This window comes from Hoplias malabaricus, chromosome 9 (genome assembly GCF_029633855.1).
Source record: "Hoplias malabaricus isolate fHopMal1 chromosome 9, fHopMal1.hap1, whole genome shotgun sequence".
In the NCBI taxonomy this organism is placed as follows: Eukaryota; Metazoa; Chordata; class Actinopteri; order Characiformes; family Erythrinidae; genus Hoplias; species Hoplias malabaricus.
The window spans coordinates 7032158-7053642 of record NC_089808.1 but is presented as its reverse complement, the minus strand read 5'-3'; the positions used below and the strand labels follow the sequence as shown (position 1 = coordinate 7053642).

General features: G+C 38.7%; 3 protein-coding genes across 3 annotated transcripts in view; 1 reads left to right on the top strand and 2 right to left on the bottom strand.

The window, feature by feature from the left end:
• Positions 1 to 8200: 8200 nt before the first annotated feature.
• Positions 8201 to 9142, bottom strand: LOC136707276 (myeloid-associated differentiation marker homolog). Its single transcript, XM_066681256.1, has one exon. It carries the CDS (start codon positions 9140 to 9142, stop codon positions 8201 to 8203), a length of 942 nt encoding a protein of 313 aa, XP_066537353.1.
• Positions 9143 to 11263: 2121 nt separating this feature from the next.
• myadma (myeloid associated differentiation marker a) lies at positions 11264 to 17990 on the bottom strand. The gene is made up of 2 exons (XM_066681653.1): positions 17817 to 17990; positions 11264 to 13087 (listed from the first exon to the last, which is right to left on the bottom strand). Exon 2 carries the CDS (start codon positions 12946 to 12948, stop codon positions 12058 to 12060), a length of 891 nt encoding a protein of 296 aa, XP_066537750.1. The 5' UTR covers positions 12949 to 13087; positions 17817 to 17990; the 3' UTR covers positions 11264 to 12057.
• Positions 17991 to 18318: 328 nt separating this feature from the next.
• The window catches only part of arhgef11 (Rho guanine nucleotide exchange factor (GEF) 11), a 51897-nt gene continuing 48730 nt past the window's right edge, over positions 18319 to 21485 (top strand). The window contains exon 1 of the mRNA XM_066680642.1: positions 18319 to 18400. The gene's annotated coding sequence lies outside the window, so the exon portion shown is untranslated. The remainder of the gene's footprint in view (positions 18401 to 21485) is intronic.

Below are 21485 nucleotides of genomic sequence, written 5' to 3'. Positions count from 1 at the left end.
TTTTTGTCCATATTGGTATTAATGTCTGTGAGGAGTTGGTGTGTTCTCCCTGTGTCCGCATGGGTTTCCTCCGGGTGCTCCTTTTTGTTTTTGGATGATCTTCCTTGCTGCCACGCCGTTCTGTGTCTCAAACCAAGCACATCTGGAAGGGAGGCTTCACCGTCATAGGCAGGTGGTGTTGTCCTGTAGTTTGTGACGGCCTGGATGCCTTGCCACATGCGCCATGTGTCACCAATGTCCTTGAAGTGGCTGTGGATGCTCTGGCTGTGTGCTTCTCTGATGGCCCTTGCTGCTCTTAGGGCCACATTGTCTCCTGCTTTAAAGGCTGAGCATGTACCTCTGCCATCATCTACAGCTACTGGTTGGGACGTGTGGTGATGGTCGTGGAGACAGTCACGTCATCTATAAGTCAATGTCACTTGTCACCAATAACGTGTACTCCTCCAAGTCTGTGGTGTTGCTGTAGGTTGCAGCCTCCCTAAATATTTGTTCCCTAAAAACAGTCCTGAGGAGCAGAGATGTCTCCTGCTGACCAGGTTCTCATCTGCTTCAGACCCGGGTTTGATCACCTCCTTGTACATGCTTTTAAATAAATTTTACAACATACAGGCTCTAGTCTGTCAGTTTCCTGTTTAAGCCTGTTTTCAATGGTCAGGATGTCCACAGAACAGGTATTATTTGGTTGGTAAACTTTCCTCAGAACTGCAGTGACACTAACATGGCTGTGTTTTGCTCGTACAAGTGTGTGAGGAGTGTGGGTTTTGAGCCCATGGGCTGGGCTCAATGATTAACGGTAGATGTTAAGGGTCGCTGGTTGCTGATCGGATCATAAAAGGCCACAGCAACCTTAGTGTTGAGGTGTAGGATTCAACAGGAATTCTGGTGGCTGCAGGTAGGAAGAGAGTGGGTTGGGCTCTTTGTGAATCCCTAATTGGCATAGGATATATTACATCTTATCCTGTGCATGATTATAATTATATACACAAGGAGCACAGATTAGGAACACCTGGAAAAGATAACAATAGGGTAGGGCAACAAAGGAGGCACAGGTGGAGACACTGATTTGAAGGTGGGGCTAAGGCAGAGACAAGAGAGGAGACAGGATCCAAAACAAAACACAGATTACTGCAGAGAAACAGACATCACAAGAGATGGCAAGAGCGTGGCATATATATTTATCAAAAATATAAACCTTTTCCACAAGTTGATACATACCCCTATGGTCTTAAAATTATTTGTGACATGCTTTTGGTAAAAATACAACACATCGACATTCTCCTCCTGTCTAAAAACCCTGTTCAGAATGAATGACTCTTTTGGCACTTTTCCACTGCATGGAACCTACACGACACTACACAACTCGGCATGGCTATGTTGCTTTTCCACTGGCCAAAACTGACCCCTGGAACTGGGCAAATTTTCAGTCCCAGCTCACTTCGGGTTCTATCCGTACTGAGTAGGTACTAAGACTCACAACGGCAGCTCGTAACATTACGTCAATATGTTTTGAAGAGGTTTAAATGCTCCTTGGGCCGATGGCGGACGAAAATTTCCAGTGAAAGCCAAACATGCAACAAGTAAAACTGATCTGAGATCACTGGGGCGCGGAGCAGTGTTCAGTCCAAAAAACCTAAAACAACAAGCAAATACATAATGAGTAAACAGTGCCTAACCTTACCGCCACCAATGTTGTGGTTTTCAAAGACAGCGAGTCCTGTAAGAGACTGGGATTTTCAACGTCACCAGCTCTATTACGCAGGGGGGGGCCCTGCCAGTGGAAAAGCAACACGTTTAAAGCGTGCCGAGCCGTGTGGAGCCAGACACATGCGGTGGGAAAGCACCATATGAGTCTTTGTTTAATTCAGAGCCCAGGAATGAGGAACAAGTAGCAGAAGATCAGATTTTTTTGTGTGTCTTTTTGCACTTGATTTTCTTTATTCTCCATTCTCATTTCGTCAGTTTTTCCTCAGCACTTGTATTTCGCCAGGCTCATTATGTTTGTTTTGCTGCATTTAATCTTGTATTTGCACTCCCATATAAATGTGCATCCAGTGCTGTGAAACTCAGAAAACAGGCACTTAAGAATTGTTCCGCCTCCTCGTCTACGCTAGACCCAGCAAAAATATCAGAAGAACTTGTCATCTCATGTTTTCAAACTCGGCCAGATAACACAAATCTGAGTAGGTTGTTTTATTCCACAGTTGGTAGGAGGTCCAGATCCCAGATTAATGTGCTAATTAAATTAAAATTCATGTAAATTATTGTACTGAAAGCTTAATAAACTTCTAAACTGAATGGGTGGGAGTAATCCATGTACGACATCTGTCTTGATAAAGCTGTCACCTAATCCAGCTACACTAATCTCCACAAGTCTTCAAACAAGTGATTTCAGTAGATTTATGCAGAAAGATGGTGTTGCCTTCTCATTTCTGATTGAGCAGTGTACTTTTATGGAACACAACTGGATGTTAAACCACTTTACCTTTTCAAGATATATTGAAACTATTTGCCGTGTACATATTCCTCAGTCAGTACCTTCGTACTATATAAGCAGTCTGAACCTCTGAGAGGCTTGGGGCACACACAAACCCACAAACGTCCCTCAATACAAGCACTAGGTGCCACACAGCACCATTAGAATCTTTGATTCTCCCATGCAACATAATGGGACAAATCTTAAAAAGCCATCTGTTCTGAGCTGCATGCCCCTCAAGTCAAGCTTGAATGCCACCTGGTTTGCTATAAGTCTCTCCAGGAAACACATTTATTCTGTCATTTATCAATTCATAGCTGCAAGATGTTATTTCTTTAAAGCAGAACACCCTCAAACAAATCTTGGGCAAGACAAGAGTTTTTTTCTTTTTGTTAAAGCAAATCCATTGTTAGATTTAATGCTTTGATGTACTCATCAGAATGTAACTGGTAAGAGGTCTACTCTCACTTTGGTGATAAGACAAATGTCTGCAGAAATACTGTGCACTACTATTTTCTGAAAATATCACCTTAAAGAAAAGTTGATTGTGGGGAACTGCAGTTCTCTCTGGTTTGTTTATGTTCAGAAGCTTCAAGTCCTTTAACATGGAATGGTTTGTTTGAGGAGAAAAATAGCCTTTGATTGTATGTGTAAGTTTTATTCACTGTTTAAAATACAACAGAAACTCATTTGTAATTTGAGTTCAGTTTTTTAACAGTTCCAGGCTGTTTCTTTCAGCAGTCTCCTAAATTTAGGACCCTGTTTCCTTTCATGGTTTAAAAACATACATTGGTAGGTGGATTGGCTACCCAAAGTGTCTATAGGTGTGAGTGAATGTGTGAGTAGGTGTTGCCCTTTAAAGGTACACACTACACACACTAAACAGGGGTGTGGGTCTAATGAGAAGAAGTACACGAATTGAGGACTATGAAATAGCCCCCAAAACTGACATTCTCATACACAAAACAACACATTCATTTTCTGTAACCCTTATCCAGTTCAGGGTCGCGGTTGGTCCAGAGCCTACCTGGAATCATTGGGCACAAGGTGGGAATACACCCTGGAGGGGGCGCTAGTCCTTCACAGGGCAACACACACACACATTCATGGACAATTTTAAGTTGCCAATCCACCTACCAACGTGTGTTTTTGGACAAGGGAAGAACACACCACACTCCTCACAGACAGTCACCCGGAGGAAACCCACGCAGACACAGGGAGAACACACCAAACTCCTTACAGACAGTCACCCGCAACAGGAATCGAACCCACAACCTCCAGGTCCCTGGAGCTGTGTGTCTGTGACACCACCTGCTGCGCCACAGTGCAACACATTACCAAAAAAAATGTGTGTGCACATGACTGGATCTGAATTGCTGTAGTGCTGTAGCTTCCAACAAAACTATGGAGCCCATGGAGTTGCCACAGAAAATAAGACAGAGAAGAGGAAGCTTTACAAAGCCCTGGTAACTTTTAACATAAGAAGACGCTTCAAATAACCGATGGGATTCTTCTTCAGTTTTGTATATGTAAATTAAAACTGAACTATGACAAAAAAATGACATTCAAGTCACTGCTCCAGCTGCTTCACTTTCTCAGTTTCAGTCACATCTCATTGACTTTAACTGTCCCTTTCTGTGTTGATTTAAAATGTACTTTTCAGAGCATTTTAAACAGTTGGAGAAACTTTCTTCAATCTATAGATATGTGTTATGAAGCCAAAAAACATCTCATTAGCATTTAGCTTGATGTGTTTTGGGAATGAATTAAATGACAAGAAATACACTCAAGAACCAGTAACATAACAACTTGATATTTAATGTAGGACTTTCAGTGTCATGATCTATGTTTTACATTTAGGTTAAACTGCAATTATGTAAGGCTCTGAAGCCTAATAATTAAACGTTACGTTATAGGAGCAAACTGTTTATTTTAGCAAATAGTTAGAGAATAAATGTTCTTGATCTGCTGACAGCTCCACCTCAGTTTCTGTCGGTTAACCAATAAAGCACTGTCATTTAGTGTTCTACTCTAAATGTGTTCAGATGTTCAATTACCTTTTAATAGTTTCAGTTTGAAAATGTGTGATGAACCTTCATATGGGTCACTGAAAAGAACATTTCTAAACTGGGGAAATAGTGATGTGTTTTATCATTAAAAAGACAAATGTAAACACATCAAAGACAGGACTTTCTCCCAGTATAATTTATGGCTTGATATAAAGTACTATCTTAAATGACTGTTGTGTTTTACTGTTATCTTCTGAACCTTGTACCCATATAGTTTCTCTAGAAACAAATAAATGTTTAGCCACTCTGAACAGCAGCTGAGACATGCAGATGTTTTGGAGTTTTCCTTTAAATCTGTATACGCTAAAATGCTTGAAATTCTTTCTTTCTTTGTTTGTTATGTGCCATTATTGTTCTTTCAGTTCTTCCCCATGTTAACAAAGTAAATATTTATTCCGGAGTTTGAGATGGAAAAAGGTGCAAAGTCCACAGCAATTTAGTTCTGATAAATACAGTGCCAGTCAAATGTTTGGATACACCCAATCAGGGATAAGGGAGGGTTTTCTTTGTTTTGGGTCATTTTCCACATTGTAGTGAATGTACAGTACCAGCCAAACGTTTTGACACATCTCATTCAATGGTTTTTGTTGTTTTCTACTTTGTAAATGAATATGGAAGACATTAAAACTATGAAGGAACACATATAGAATTATGTAGTAAAAAAAAGTGGTAAACCAACATGTATGTGTTTTATACTTTAGATTATTCAGTAGCCACCTTTTGCTTTGATGACAACTTTGCTCACACTCTGCGTTCTCTCAATCATCTTCATGAGGTCGTCACCTGGAATGGTTTTCAGTGAACCGCTGTGGCCTCGTCAGGAGTTAATTTGTAGAACCGCTCGCCTTCTTATCGTGTTTGAGACTGCATTCAGAGTGTTGTGCAGAGGTAGGGGCTGGTACACAGTTCTAATACAGTGAACAGCCCTATTCCACCAATGACTAATGGGAAGAAGTCCAAACGTTTGACTGGTACTATATATGTGTCACAAAGCCATCCGTCATCAAATGAGTGGATAATATTATTCTGTAATATCAAGATTTATACTGAAATGAAACTTGTGTAAAATAGACCTGCATCCAGTCATCTCATTGGTTTAGTGTAAAGTGGTCAGGATAGCTGTCTTTTTTTCTCATCTACATGTTGTTGTCTAGAGGTCTTTTCAAAGTCTTTGACTTGGTTAGTGCAAGTTAGAAAACATGGGTTAAAACGAGCCCTCATTTTGCTTTGAAGCATGTGGTTTTCCACTTCGTTCCACCATCAATATTTGCTCATAAGATTGATACTGTACAATAAAATGGTTTTATAGCTGTGATTATATGATACACAGTGTACTTTGAGTTCAACAGGACAGCCATATCTTGAATAGGATGATACATTCATTTTTAAATTGTAATTATTGTGCTAAGTGAAACATGTATGGTGAAAGTTAACATAAGGTCTTCATGTAATCTAATAAATATTTATTCAAAAATATTTCTAATTAGTTGTTTATAAGGGTTTCATTATATTACAAGGCGATAACAAAAGCCCCTCTACGTTCTTCAGAACTGTGTAACCTTGTATAGTGATGAAGGGGTATTATCTATAACAGCTGAGTCTCAGTTATTGGCATTTGCTTGGTTTACACAGTAATTTCACCAGTGTTAAATCACCACTACTAGTGTTAACACTAATAAATGAGGTTAATACTTTGGTTTGCCATAATACAGCTGGACATATAGCAGAAGTATGCTGCATATTATTTTATCAGACATAGTGCATTGAAGCATTGCTCATGTTATAACATAGTAACTAACGAATAGCAGAATTATATATTTTTTATTTATATTATGGTTTATTATCAATTACGAACAACAATGTAAAGTGATTGGTCATATCTATTAACATGTAATGCAATCATCACTTTCATAGAAGTTGGGACAGTAAAGGAAATGCAAACAGAAGGCAGTGATTAATACATTCACTTTGACCAGTATTTAAATGAAAGCGGTACAAAGAGGAGTTATGTAATGTTTTGTCTTGTCAACCTTCATATGCTTATTCTGAAATCAGTTCATACTCCGCATTCCAAAATGGCATATGTAACACTCTGAAAGATTTATTCACATTTTGGAGCAACATACGCTGGCAGCTTGGTGACTCTTTCCAAGGTTTATTTTTTTCCAAATGATTTTGCTTGTGTTAAAGACATCTGGCATTCCTCGGGTCCAGATCTGTTTTCTTTAGAAAAATATGCAAAATACTAAAAGCAGAAAACAATCTACTTTCAAAACTGGATTAATTGATGTATTTAATCTCCAAATGATTAAAGCCAATACCCACACATTTACATTTTTTCTTCCACCAGTTATCTCTGTTTTATGATGAATGTGCTCTGAAAAAAAACCTGAAGAACAAGAATCCTGCAGGATTTGTCTTTTGAAAGATTTATTTATTTATTTATTTATTTATTAATCATAAGGCCCTTAAAACCCCATGTGGAATGGAGGAGTTTATAATGAGGTTAACACTTTACACTTATCAATGATAAAACGCATGCTTCCAGACCACATTCAGATTGTTACAGGATGTGTATATTTCCTGAAAAATGCTGCAGCACCCTCTGATCTTGACCTCTGACCTTGCTGGCCCCTAAAAGTTGCATGCAGCCTCTCCCCTGCCAGTAGCTAGCAGAAAAATTTCATCCATTCATTCATTATCTGTAACCGCTTATCCAATTCCGCTGGGTCCAGAGCCTACCTGGAATCATTGGGCGCAAGGTGGGAATACAACCTGGAGAGGGCGCCAGTCCTTCACAGGGCAACACACAAACACTCACACCTACGGACACTTTGGAGTCGCCAATCCACCTACCAACGTGTGTTTTTGGATTGTTGGAGGAAACTGGAGCACCTGGAGGAAACCCACACAGACACAGGGAGAACACACCAACTCCTCACAGACAGTCACCCGGAGGAAACCCACGCAGACACAGGGAGAACACACCACACTCCTCACAGACAGTCACCCGGAGGAAACCCACGCAGACACAGGGAGAACACACCACACTCCTCACAGACAGTCACCCGGAGCGGGAATTGATCCCACAACCTCAGCTGCACCACCGTGCCGCCCAGCAGAAAAAGTCACTTGGAAAAATAATCTAGAAAACCTCTCAAAAGGAAAAAGTCCTGTGTCATTGTCACTGTACAATTTCAGAGCACATTTATCAAGAAAAGTACCGATAACAGTTAGAAGTAACATATGAACGTGTGGACAATAGCTTTATGGTGAAGTGACACAGCTGTAAACAGGCGTCAAATTTGGAATTTTTTTACATATATTTGTTTCATTGTTCTTAAATAGTTTGTTATTATTAAATAGTTCGCTATAGTAACAATTTAATACCTTCTGAAATATGTCTTGTTTAAAAAAATGAGTATTTTATTATATTTGTTGGAAATATTAAGTGTTCTATTGTTGTTTTTAATAATATTATTGTTTTAAACAAGTTGTTTATATAAATTAACAGTAGATGTTTGTATCATAACAAAATAACACACCCATTATGCATTATGTTCAATATTTTACATCTGAAATTTTAGGTTTTACCTGTGATTCATTAATATCCGTTCTCTTAAACATATCTGATGATGTCAGCGTCACATGTGACAGGTTAGTTTAGGCTCTGGTAGCTGCGCAGATTCCTTCTGTCATTTCCCAGAAGTTGTGTGTTTGGAACTGATGAATGCTGCTGTATTTCATTAACAAGTACGGTGTAATGTTCATTTGCTGAAGCTGAGCTGCATAAAAAATACACATTAAGGGAGTACAGCAGCAAGTTAAAGGCAGTGAGCACAGTTACTGCTACCAATCTGCCCCAAGGACACAGTCCTACCCCACCCTGGCAAGACTGAGGTAGGTAGATTTCACTGGGATAGTGGCTGTTAAATTTGAACACGGGCCAGATGATGGCAGCACTGAGGTACATGACAGCAGCACACAGGTTTAAAATTGTTAGCCATCCAAGTTCCTTTGGGTTCCAGATCACAATCTTGATGATACTGGCCACTGAGCAGATGAAGCAAATGCAGTAAACCGCCATGCACCATTTCACAGCTGCCTGGCCATTGTACGACACCGGACTGCTGATGAAGACAAAGATGATCCCTGCCACATAGGTCTGACACACCAGTAGACGGCCTTGTGTTGTGGCCATGAAGCACTTTGCCTCTACCCAAGAGTACCAAGCCTCAAGCAGGTACGCCAAAGTAGCCAGACATGAGAAAATGCCAGCTGCTACAAGGTGATTGTGCACATCGTAGTTCTGTTGATCCACTATAAAGTTCTTGGGAAAGATAATGGAGGCAAAAAGACACAGCAAGGCTGCATTGCTGAAGAAGGTGGAGGGGAAGTTGACCCAGAAACTCTGGAAGTACTCCGTTAAGTTCAGTGTCTCCACCACGAGGACCAGCAGGGTGCCAGTAAAGCTGACGGTCCAGCAAAACATACACCACAGACCCACTCCTCCTTCCAGTCCCCCTGCATGTGCTACAAGGCCCAGCGTTACACAAGAGAAGGCCAGTGAGACCACACGAATGCAGTTTAGAAAGGTCATTATTGGCCAGTACAGTCCCGGAATATTAACTTGGGGTTACAGTGAAACCAGGTCACCCTCTGTAGAGGTTCTTGTACGTTTGTATGTGTCTTTATGTCATTCACCAAAGGTTTGCACAATGTGCCGTCAGAAAACTTCTTCCTGAACATGAGCACTATAATAGAAATAAATATCTGAGTTACTTAAAACAACATTACAACCATTTTATGCAATTTCACTCGTATTAAAGAAAGGCTAATGCAGCATTAAAACTCTTGCAGGACTTGTTTGGTGCAGAAGGAGTTGTATATCTGCCTAGAAACAGACCCATATTGTGTCACACTGAGGGCAGCTAAACCACTGAAATGGTCTGTATGACATTTGGAATCCTGTGACATCTTTTCTAGCGTAGTCCATGGTTATTTCTTTAAGACAGTGACATGCTTCATTCTGCACATGCTACAACAATGTGCATTTATAGACACAGAGTGCATGCATGTTCTCAACTGGCCTGTTAACATCTAAAGTAAAACTGTATGGTGCATCACGTAGAGGAGAATACAACAGTTGCAAACATGGACTGTTGTGTAGCTAAAGTCTAGACTGACATCAAATATGACAATATTCCAGCATGTAAATGTGCTTAAAGGGTAAAGAGTAATAACCTTAATTTCGTTGGATAAGAACAGATTTTTGCGAATACAAAATACTGCTTATAAAGAAGTCCCTTGAAGATGTGTGCAGTGCAGAGTTTTAGTTTCCCAGGGACAACTTAAACACAATATAAAACCATTAATTTTTACTAGCATTACGAATCATTCAGCAGTGAATACGGCGTAGAAGTAAAGCACTATTTGTTTTGAATCCAAAACAACTATAGATTGAAAATAAAGATACATACATTAGTTTAAGGCAAATAATATTTTTCAAAATGGTTTGAATATTATTTACTTTTTCATTTCACAGTAAAACAGAGATTACTCACATTTAGCTCCAAAATGACAGCAAATAAAAATGCTTTTGACAACCAGTGAAGCTCCACTTCAGTTCCCTTCTTCACAGGCCCCTCCCATAATTATTTATACAGCCAAATTATGGTTAATGATTGTCTCCACACCCAAGACTTACCTTAAACCAACTACTATGTGCTGCTAGGTCATTACCACCATCTTCTTAGACATCATAGACATCACATTATATACATTTTTACATGACTAGCTAAAATGCCTTTGTTCTGACATGCCTTATTTAAGTAAATCTATATTCCTCTTATTATATTTTATTTAAAAATATACTCTGACCTGGATTTTTATAATGAACTCATTTCTATTTTCATTTATGGAGTCACCAAGTGAATCATTTAGGGAATGAGCTAGTGAATTGTTTATAGATTTACCCAGTGCATAATTTAGGGAACAAGCAAGTGATTCATTTACGGAGTCACTAATTGAATGAGTTAATGAATGGAATGATTTTGTGAATCATTTATTGAATCATGAATGAATAATTTAGGGGATCACAAAGTGATTCATTTATGGAAGAAACAAGTGTAACGCATAGGGAATAAGCCAGTGAATCATGTATGGAACAATCTAGTAATTCACCATGTGAATCATTTAGGGAATTAGTTAATCATTTATGGAATCACCAAGTGAGTCGATTAGGGAATGAGCAAGTGAATCATTTAGTGAACTAGCTAGGAATCACCATGTGAATGACTTGGAGAATTAGCTAGTGAATCATTTAGAGTATGAGATAGTGAATCAGTTAGTGAATTTAGGGAATCCCCAAATAAATCATTTACAGTATGAACTAGTGAATGAGCAATCAAGAGAGAATCATTTGATGCATACTACAGTTTTAAATAGGCATGCTTACATTTAATGCAACACAGTTTCTAAAAGATTGTGAGGTCCCACTGAGCTGTAATGGGGAGAATAGAGCCTCTGTGGCTGCTACAGCAGGTCTTCTGCTAGTCCTACTGGAATAAGCAACTTCTGAATCACGGAGTGGAGGACTCTTGTGAGAAATGCGTAACACTTTATGGCACCAATGTCATAGCTACAAGCTCTGTATTCCTGGTATGGACATTATATGGCTGAGAGAGCAAGGAGAAGAAAATGAGCTGAAACAGCATGAGGACACAAGCTGGAGTTGCATTTGTTGCCCTTTATTCATGTGTTGCAGTGACAGTGATAAGTAATAAGTAGTACGTGCTTTTCTTCGGTTGCTATGTGGATTAAATGACTTGAGTTACACTTTATGTCGGTGGAATCCAAGCTTCGTTGAGGAGTTTTATAATCAGGTTTTTGAGAGTTACAGATGAACGGGGGCGAGTGATAGTGCCTGCTAACTTTAGCTCACTTTTAGCGTTAGATATCAGTTCTGGTAATACATGCTTTTCAGTTGATAGCTGTTGTAACGGCTGGACTACCACCAAAGTTGCACTTTATGGTTGTAATTATATGGTACAGTGTGTATTATGAGAGACATATGGGTTTTATCATGTGTCCAACTTAATTTCATGGGATTACACACATTTCTGTGATAAAGTGTGTGAGTGAGCGAAAGAGAGAGAGGTGTGTGAGAGTTCATTTCAAGACAGTACAGTAAAATTTTACATTTGCATTTGCTTACAATAACAGCATCATGCTACAGTATACAGGAAGATTGCATATGTGAAAACTCATATTTATTCCCGTAACACAACAGCAAACAAGGTTTTGCTGTTCATAAAGGCACAACAATGCAGCCATTAACAGGTCTGCCTGCATTTCTAAACACATTCTAATAAAAAGTGCAAACAGCAAATACTGTGATGTAGGAAATAGGCTTTTACGTTTCACAGCAAAGATATTTCAAAATAATGGAATCTTTTGTTCTGTTCTAACTCAGCAGTACATCTTACATTAAAGCAGCAGTGGTAAATATATCTTTCATGTGCGCACAAACACCAGTCGTGCAGAGTGCACCAGGTCTGCCAGGTAGATCAGGAAGTTGAGAGCAGTGAGAACAGCTATGGCCACTAGTTTGTCCCAATCGCAGAGTCCATGTGTGTAGTACTGGCAACTACTCGATCTTCCAGATGAACGACTGTAACGACTGTCAAATTTGAACACAGGCCAAAGGATGGTAGCCGTAAGATACATCAGCACGGCCAATAAGGCGTAAGCAGACAAGAAGCGAGGCAAAGGGACTGGAAGGTAGCTGGTACACTCTCCAACACACATCACCACTATGGCCATCGATATGATGAAGCAGATGCAGTACACGGCTAGGCACCATTTGAGTGCAGGATAATCGTCGTATGATACAGGGTTGCTGATGAAGAGGAAGATAACGATGGCCACATAGGTTTCACACACCTTCAGTAGTCCCGGCACCGTGGCCATGTAGCCTACCACTTCCCCAGGCCGTGCTCGAGACAAGCTCACCTCCACCAGGTAAGCAACAGTGGCCAGACAGGAGAAAACAGTGCTAGCGATGCTGTGGTCACGAGCTTCTCCACCGGGATTATTACCACCTTTGAGGAAGTACAAGGGGAAAATGATGGAAGCGGAGAGACACAGCAGTAAAGAGTAGCAGGCGAAGGTGATGGGAAAGTTGGACCAGGACACAGGAACTCGACTCTGGAGACCCAGCAGCTCCACTGTTATTACCAGCAGGGTGGTGATGAAGCTGAACACCCAGCAAAACATACACCAATCAAACATCGAGCCAATCAGCCGGCTTCCGTGAGCGGCAACGCTAAATGCCACACATGTAAACAGCAGGGCTGCCACACGTGCCCACAGAAGGCGGGAGGACTGGAAGACTACCAAGGGCATGATGCGAACTGTATTGATGGGACTGACACAAGTTTATAGTATGAACTGTAGATATGTTGGATTGTCCGCTATTGCCAGGTTTTTGTTCACGTTTTGGATCCTCTGAGGACAGAATCTGGAGATCCTCGTTTATGAAAACCTGCAAGTAAACAGAGACAAAATATTTCATTATGTGGACAAGATTTAAGCAAACACATTTCCCCTTTACTCCAAATGAAGTTGATTTTACATTCATTCATGGTCTGTAACCACTTCATCCTATTCAGTATGTTTTGAGCCGGGGGCCTACCGAAAATCACTGGGTGCAAGACAGAGAGACACACCTTGGACAGGGTGCCAGTCCATCACAGGGCTTCACACACTCACCCAGTCATTCACACACTCAATGGCATAAATTTAGTCTCAAAAAATAGGGACACATACAAATGATAACACTCCCCACCATAGTGTAAAAAATAAATAACCAAAAATCACTATGGGAATTCATCTTGTGAAGGACTGCCACCGCCTTCAGGGTGCATTCCCGCCTTGTGCCCAGTGATTCCGGGTGGACTCCAGACCCTCCGTGACCCTGACCTGTATAAGTGGTTACAGACAATGAATGAATGAATGAATGAATGAACTATGGGAATCAGTAACTAGGACGGATGATAATGTATAAATAACTTAGAGGACTGATAAAATCTGTCCATTACATTGTTAAGGAGCTATATTTACATTTACTTCTTCTGACAATCCCCAGATTCAGGCTTTCCTCAATGGGCAGTAGGTCTTTCAGAGTTGCTGCCCCCACATCTTTTCATCTTCAAAACTCAACTCTTTTCTCAAAACAATTCCTCTGAATCGTATTTTCCTTCTCCTCTCTTAAACTCTTCTCATTGTAAAGTGTCCTTGGGTGTGTGAAAGGCACTATATAAGTGTAACTATTATCATTCATTCATTCATTATCTGTAAGCGCTTATCCAGTTCAGGGTCACGGTGGGTCCAGAGCCTACCTGGAATCATCGGGCGCAAGGCAGGAACTATTATTATTATCATTATTATTTCCCATGTTACGTGTTTCCATGTTATGTTCTTCTCAGGAAGAATTTAGTCTTGTATTTTCTATCTGTGAGAGGGTGAGAGTACGACCTGCAAATTCTGTAACCTGCATAATTCAAAATAAACGGACTTGTTTTATATAACTGTTAGGAGCAAGCCACAGTAACACTGTGATAATGCTGAACTAATACAGTGATCCCTCGTTTTTCGCGGGGGATACGTTCCAAGACCACCCGCGAATAACGAATTTCCGCGAAGTAGAGCAAATATATTTTTTAATGTATTTAACGAGTATTTGGACTTTTAAAACCCTCCCTGTACTGCTACCAGTTTCTTTAATAGAGTAATTCCTAAGCTGTGATTTAGCGTCAGTAAATTTCACTCGGATGTGGACATGAACAATACATGTACTGTACGTAAGAAATACTTGTAAATGATATATTTTGTCACCTACAGGCCTAGTCTAATACATGTAAATAATAAAAAATACTTTTCATTTTCAATTTTCCTAGTTTTTCCCTCAGTATCCTCGATAAAGCGGCCATACGCGCCCTTGAAAAAACCCGCGAAAGATGAACCGCGAAGTAGCGAGGGATTACAGTAAATATACTTTTCTTTAGCTCAAGTGTTCCCTTTTCGCAATGCTTAGACTGTCCACACGAGGGCGCATCTGAGGGAGGCAAACTGTTGTTTATGCAAAACCTGAACTTTTCACCCCTGACGTAAAACGCTGCCAGCAGATAGTTCCTGAAAATATCACATCACTGGTACAAATATAAACCTTCTGTAAAATGAGGTAAAATAATAATAAAGCTTGAAAAGAGGCAGGGGAATGTTAAAAACGGTGTAGAAAACACTGATATTTCAGTACATTGAAAGCAGTCGTTCACACGGGTTCAGAATGTTCATCCTTGTTATTAGACATCACTGAAAACATGGTGACCATAAATTTAAATTTACTGGTAGAAAACATATGATTTGAAAATATGATGTTGAGTTTTTCTTACTCTGTTAAATTGTGAAACACTGTAATTCTTACTTTATTAGACTAACTTAGCACAATGAATGTATACACTAAGACATCACCACAGGAAAGTGTGACTCAACCACGCTTTTGATTTGATCTTGCCGTGCCTGATCTGTGACCACAGAGAGTATAGAATAAACCACACCAAACCAGTCAGACTCAAATGACAAACGCCCTATTTTCTTTAAGAAAGTTTTAATTCAGGAGTAAAAAGTCTGAGAAAAGGGAGGACAAAAAGGAAAATGAAATAGAAACCAAAAGAACAACGAGAATGCAGACAGCAAAAGGGAATACACACTCACACATTCACTCACACCTATGGACGTTATTGAGTCGCCAATCCACCTACCAACATGTGTTTTTGAACGGTGGGTGGAAACCGGAGCACCCGGAGGAAACCCACGCAGACACAGGGAGAACACACCAAACTGCTCAAACCCACCCCAGGACCCTGGAGCTGTGTGACAGTGACACTACCTGTTGCACCACCATGCCACCCTTAAAAATATTACACTCAACATAAAATGTAAAAAAAGAATAATAGATATAACACATTTTGCTTAAAAAAATAGCCAATAAAATACAGCTTATAAAGTAGTTGGTTGGGGTTGTTTGAATTGCTTTAGGAGAACGGCATGTGGCTTGGTTTTAGCAGGTTCGCCTCCCAATGCTGGGATCTTTGGTTCAAGTCCCATCTGGGTTGAGCTTCCATGTTCTCCCAGTGTCTGTGTGGGTTTCCTCCGGGGCCTCTCACAGTCCCATACACATTTAGATTAGGTGAATTGGCTGCTCTTAAGAAACCCTGTCCTGGTGTGAATGTATCAATGTGTATGTAAATGAATGTCTGTATGTGTAAAGGGTGAACCATTTAGCGTCTGATACTGTTCTCCATGTGGATGATCGTTCCTGGCTGAAAATACATGGTGCACATTTGGCTGCTGCTTTCGCCAGTCTGTGTATGGATGATGAATGTTGATGAATGTTGAATGGGATGGCAATATGTGGAGTGCTGATTATAAAGCCTCCTTGGGTACCTTGAAAGGTGCTATATATGTAACTATAAATAAGAAAACGCAAAAAATGATGATGATATTCAAAATCTGTCTTGCAAGCACTGTAATTACCATGATTATGTTTAATCTTGGTGGGAAGGTTGTGTGTGTATATTTCCCATATATATTTTTAAACATGATGCTGTCATTGCAGGTGGTGACAGTGATGTTTTTCTGAGAGTAATGTGGTAAAAATGATGCAAAAGCATAGCACACAAATATCACACTAGTATTTCATTGTCGTCCAGGAACTAACACTGTGTCTTTGAATTTCCTGTTTCTTAATAGCAGAATATGTTGCAGCTACAAACCTACATGTACTTAACACCCACATTTAACAACTCTCATAATACTATTCTATACTATGCCGTAAGTTGAAGTTTATGACTTTGTGAGCATAATCATCCATGGATAACAGCCAATATAAAGTTAAATTCAGTTTACCCTGAACCTAAAGTATCTGAATTCAGTTTGTAGGTTTATTATTTACATTAATATTACTGTGCACCTTGAGAAGAATGTTTAGCCAGAATGTTGGGAAAAGTAGTTCAAAGATAAGAGACATTGTAATCTTTAAACAGGCAAATATCTGTATGTGTCAAATATAATTTAATGTTTTTTAAAAGGAGGTAACACTGACCATAAATAAATGGTTAATATATGTATTAGCAACTATACATTTACACAAACAACAGCAGGACACTACTGCTTACAAAAACGTGGCATTAAACGTTGATAAAAGCCATGACACAGGACTGGTGCTTTAAGAAAAGCAATATTATCCTCCATATCTTCTCATATGCTTCTGATATGTAGCTACTGTTTGGCAGACAACATTTGGAAATGTACATAACCAACATGAACAGGTATTTTAAGTAATGTTTGGCGGGAAAACAGGAACATCGCAGAAATGATTGCAGACACGGGGCGTAGTGATATATATTTGTTCCCTGAGGATTTATTTAAACCGAAATACACACAATGCCCTATAAATTACTATTTAAATACCCGAATCCCCTCTATAGGATATCAGCTAAAATATTTTGCTTGAATTAACTCAATTCCATTTACAAGTAATTCTTTAGAATGTATTAAGTTTTAGAGAACAGGTTGAAGACGTGTTGTAGATGCAATACTGTGTCTGCGGGGTCACTGTAAGCGGATGTGGTGAGTAAACCTGGGTGGGGCTACGGTTGTAATGGTGGAAATAAAAATAAAGTCTAGTAAACGTAGGAACTAACGTAGATGTAGATTCATAGCTAGATGCCCTATTACTGGGTCTTCTACATTCGGATTCTCCTCCATTTTTTTGTATTTATCTTGTAACCACGTAAGAAACCATACATGTATTTTCAAAACTCGTTTCTCTCTTTAAAACACTTGATGACGCCAAAAGGGGACAAACGTTTAAGAAACCACGTTCTAACTGAACAAAGGGTGTTAGGGCGGGGAGGGGAACTGCTCCAAACTGCTCCAGCGCTGAAATCAGCGGAGCTATCGCTAAATGGCTAAGATTTTCACAAATAACGTTTAGCAACGTTTAGCAACGTTGGCTTCTTTGAAAGCCCTCCAATATATAAACTGTTCCAACCCATATTCCACCAAACTAGCGGTTTTCTTTAGACGTTACATCGTGAGAAGTCACGTACGAATTTAACGGATTTTTTTAAAAACATTTTTTTTACACATGTAAAAAACTAGCACCAAATCGTTTCGCTAATGAAGTCAGGTTTTATAAAGAAACGCACCTTTCCTGCGTGAGTTTGTCCGTTGTTTTAAAGTTTCTTGCAAATTCTTTGAGATATAAGGCGACGCCAGATGTTTCCTTCCTCAACGGAGCTCACACCGTCCTCCACCACGCCCATTCCTGACCAAATTAGGCGCTGAAACGCGCTCACTCCTGGCTTCTGTCTCCTACACGGGCCGAAAATACACCTAGGGTTATAAACACAATACATGGTAGCTCGGGATTCGTTATTTAGAGGAACACTCGTGTAGGAAGTGAAACTGGAACAATAAACTAAGAGCAGTGTTAAAAACAGGATAACAGAATCTGTGATTTGTTCGTTCATTCATTGCTCACTCGTGTATTAATTCTCTAACAATGAATTAGAGATTCACAATGACGTTTCACTTCTCTTGTGAAAAATAACGGTTTTGAAATTGAAGTGTACGCCCGGCTACGTCTGGGCGATGTTGGGGAAAAAATGTTGATGCAACGTTCACTGTATTTCTAGGACTTTGTGCACGTCCGCAACACGTCGTATCCTAGAACTGATCGAACGTTCCCAAACATCCATTCCTGGAACTTCCTGTAACGTCCGTCCCTCGGGTAACGCTATTTTTGTCACTTTTAGAGAATGTTTGAGAACGTCCGTGCGTGACTGCAGTAAAGTTGGTTTTATATTCGACATTCGTTTGAGATTCGGAATTCCGCTTTTTTTTTCGCCAGTTACCAAACGTATATTCACCGGTACAGTTGCAGATTCCTAATGTAACAAAAGGAACCAACAAAAAATGACATCCATAACCTTTATTTACTAAACTGGGACCGTTGCACTATTACTAGAATAAACGTATAGCGTTTAATGTTAATATCCAAATATTCCTTATTGTACCTAATGATGTCACAACATCTTACAAATGTTCAGTTTCTTACATACTAAGGCTAGTTTTGGTGATTTTTATTTATTTATTTATTTATTTTATGAATTCAATAACCAAAAAAATTAGTTAAACTTTCAAGTTATGGGAATGTGGTATCAAAACAACTTAGAAAAGTACAGATATTTATTTTTTGCACATTGCAAGGCTTATTTTTGGTGAAAAATGTAGTCATTTATTTTACAATTTTAAAATATTCATATAAATCTATTAAATCTCTCACGTCATCAGACCTAATTATGTCAAAGCAACATACAAACGTACAGATATTTTTGCTTCATACATTACAAGGCTTGATTTGGTGAAAAATTAAGTCATTAATTTTATAATGATTTAAATAACTGTATAAATCTATTAATATCTCATGTAATTGGACCTAATGATGTCAAACCAACACAGAACAATACAGATATTTATTCTTTACACATTACGAGGCTTGTTTTGGTGAAAAATTCAGTCATTAATTTTATAATGATTAAAATATCCATATAAATCTATTAACCTCTCACATTATTGGAGCTAATGATGTCAAACCAACTTACAAAAGTACAGATATTTATGCGTCACACATTACAAGGCTTATTTTGGTGTTAAATTCAGTAATTAATTTTATAATTATTTAAATAACCATATAAATCTATTAATATCTCATGTAGTTGGACCTAATGATGTCAAACCAACACAGAACAATACAGATATTCATACTTTACACATTACAAGGCTTGTTTTGGTTAAAAATTTAGTCATTTATTTCATAATGATTAAAATAACCATATAAATCTATTAATTTCTCACGTTGCTGGACCTAATGATGTCAATTCAACTTACAAATGTACAGATATTTATGCTTCACACATTACAAGGCTTACTTTGATGAAAAATTAAGTCATTTATTGTATAATGATTAAAATAACCATATATATCTATTAATCTCTCACTTTATTGGACCTTAGTTGTCAAACCAACACAGAACAATATTTATTATTTACACAATACAAGACTTATTTAATTTATAATGATATTAATAGCCAAATGAATAAAAAAATCCAAAAGAGTTGAGACATTGTGCACAGTGTAAATAAAAACAAAATGCAATGATGTGCAAGACAACATTTTAAATGTTGAAACTGAGAAAGTTTATGACTTTTTGAAAAATATTTGCCCATTTTGAATTTGATGCAGTTAGTGGTCTCCTCAGTTCTCATATGCTTGCAGAGTGTGATGTAACACAGTGGTAAACATGCCCCTGTCCCAACCATTTTAGAATGTGTTGCTAGCATCAAATTCATGATGGGCAAATATGTTTCACTGTCATTAAACAGAGGGACCTCTTAGCTGTCAACTGTAAGATTTTGGCAAAATTTGACTATATACTTTTCTCACAAAGTCATATTAAATACCTACTATTGTGATATGTATATGGACTTCTCCATAAATACCCATAATGCCTAAACCATTCCACAGTCATTAAACAGAGGGACCTCTTGGCTATCAACTGTATGATTTTGGCAAGATGTCACTGTATAATTTTCTCATAAAGTCATACTTAATATTTACCAATATGGATTTCTCCAAAAATACCCATAATGCCTAAACCATTCAACTGTCATTAAACAGAGGGACCTCTTGGCTATCAGCTGTCATTTTAACTATTCATATCAGTCAAAATATTCTGCAGAAGAGGCTGCAGTATAAAAACATTTACTATTCAATTTTTCTTCAAAGTGCCACATTTAAATCATGCAATATTGCAACATAGTTATTACATTAAAAAATAATGAATGTGGTTACATATTTAACATAGTTTTCCTAATATTTCAACAATTTACGTGTCATCCACAAGTGGCACACCTTTGCAAGATTTTACTTTACTTTTACTTGCTGATTCTAAAACGGTCCATAATAAATACGGCTGTCTATGGTTTATTGCTCATCATTCAACATTGTAGGGGAGGTATTATTATTTACAAATGGTTCCCCATTCTCCTATGAGACTACTACAATACTACAGGTAATACTACAAAATTTGAGCAGGAGAGAAACCCACCACCACAGGTAAACCCAGAACTACTCTGTGAAAAATGTAATGGATTTGCAGCTTTCTTTAGCAATAAAATTGTAAATATCCGGTAAGCGATCTTCAACATGTCTCTTGACAGCAGAGCTGTTCTGATACAGCCTCAAAATCTGAAATGTACCCTGTCTGAATTCCGTGCTATTGATCTGAAAACTCTAGAGAAAACTCTCCAGCGTCTAAAACCATCCACATGCATTAGACGTGTTGACTGCACACTTTATGAATGAAGGCTTCTGTTGTCTATCTGAGGACATACTGCAAATAATAAATGGGTCTCTCCTTTCAGGGGTCTTCCCTCAAATTTAGACATCACTATCCTGAACAACTACAGACCAACCTCTAATCTTCTATTCATAGGCAAAATTATTGAGAAAGTTGTTTTTACTCAGCTCAGCAAATTTCTACATGAACACTGTTGTTACGATGACTTCCTGTCAGGCTTCCATCCACATCATAGCACAGAAACTGCCCTCATAAAGATCCTAAATGGCATCTGTCTGAACACAGACAGCGGGAAATTATCTGTGTTAGTGCTTCTATATCTTAGTGCTGCATTTGATACTGTCGACCACAGAATCCTTTTAGACAGACTAGAGAACTGGGTGGAGCTTTCAGGAATAGTTCTCAGCTGGATAAGTATCTAGTGGATAGAGACTACTTTATTGCTATTGGTAAT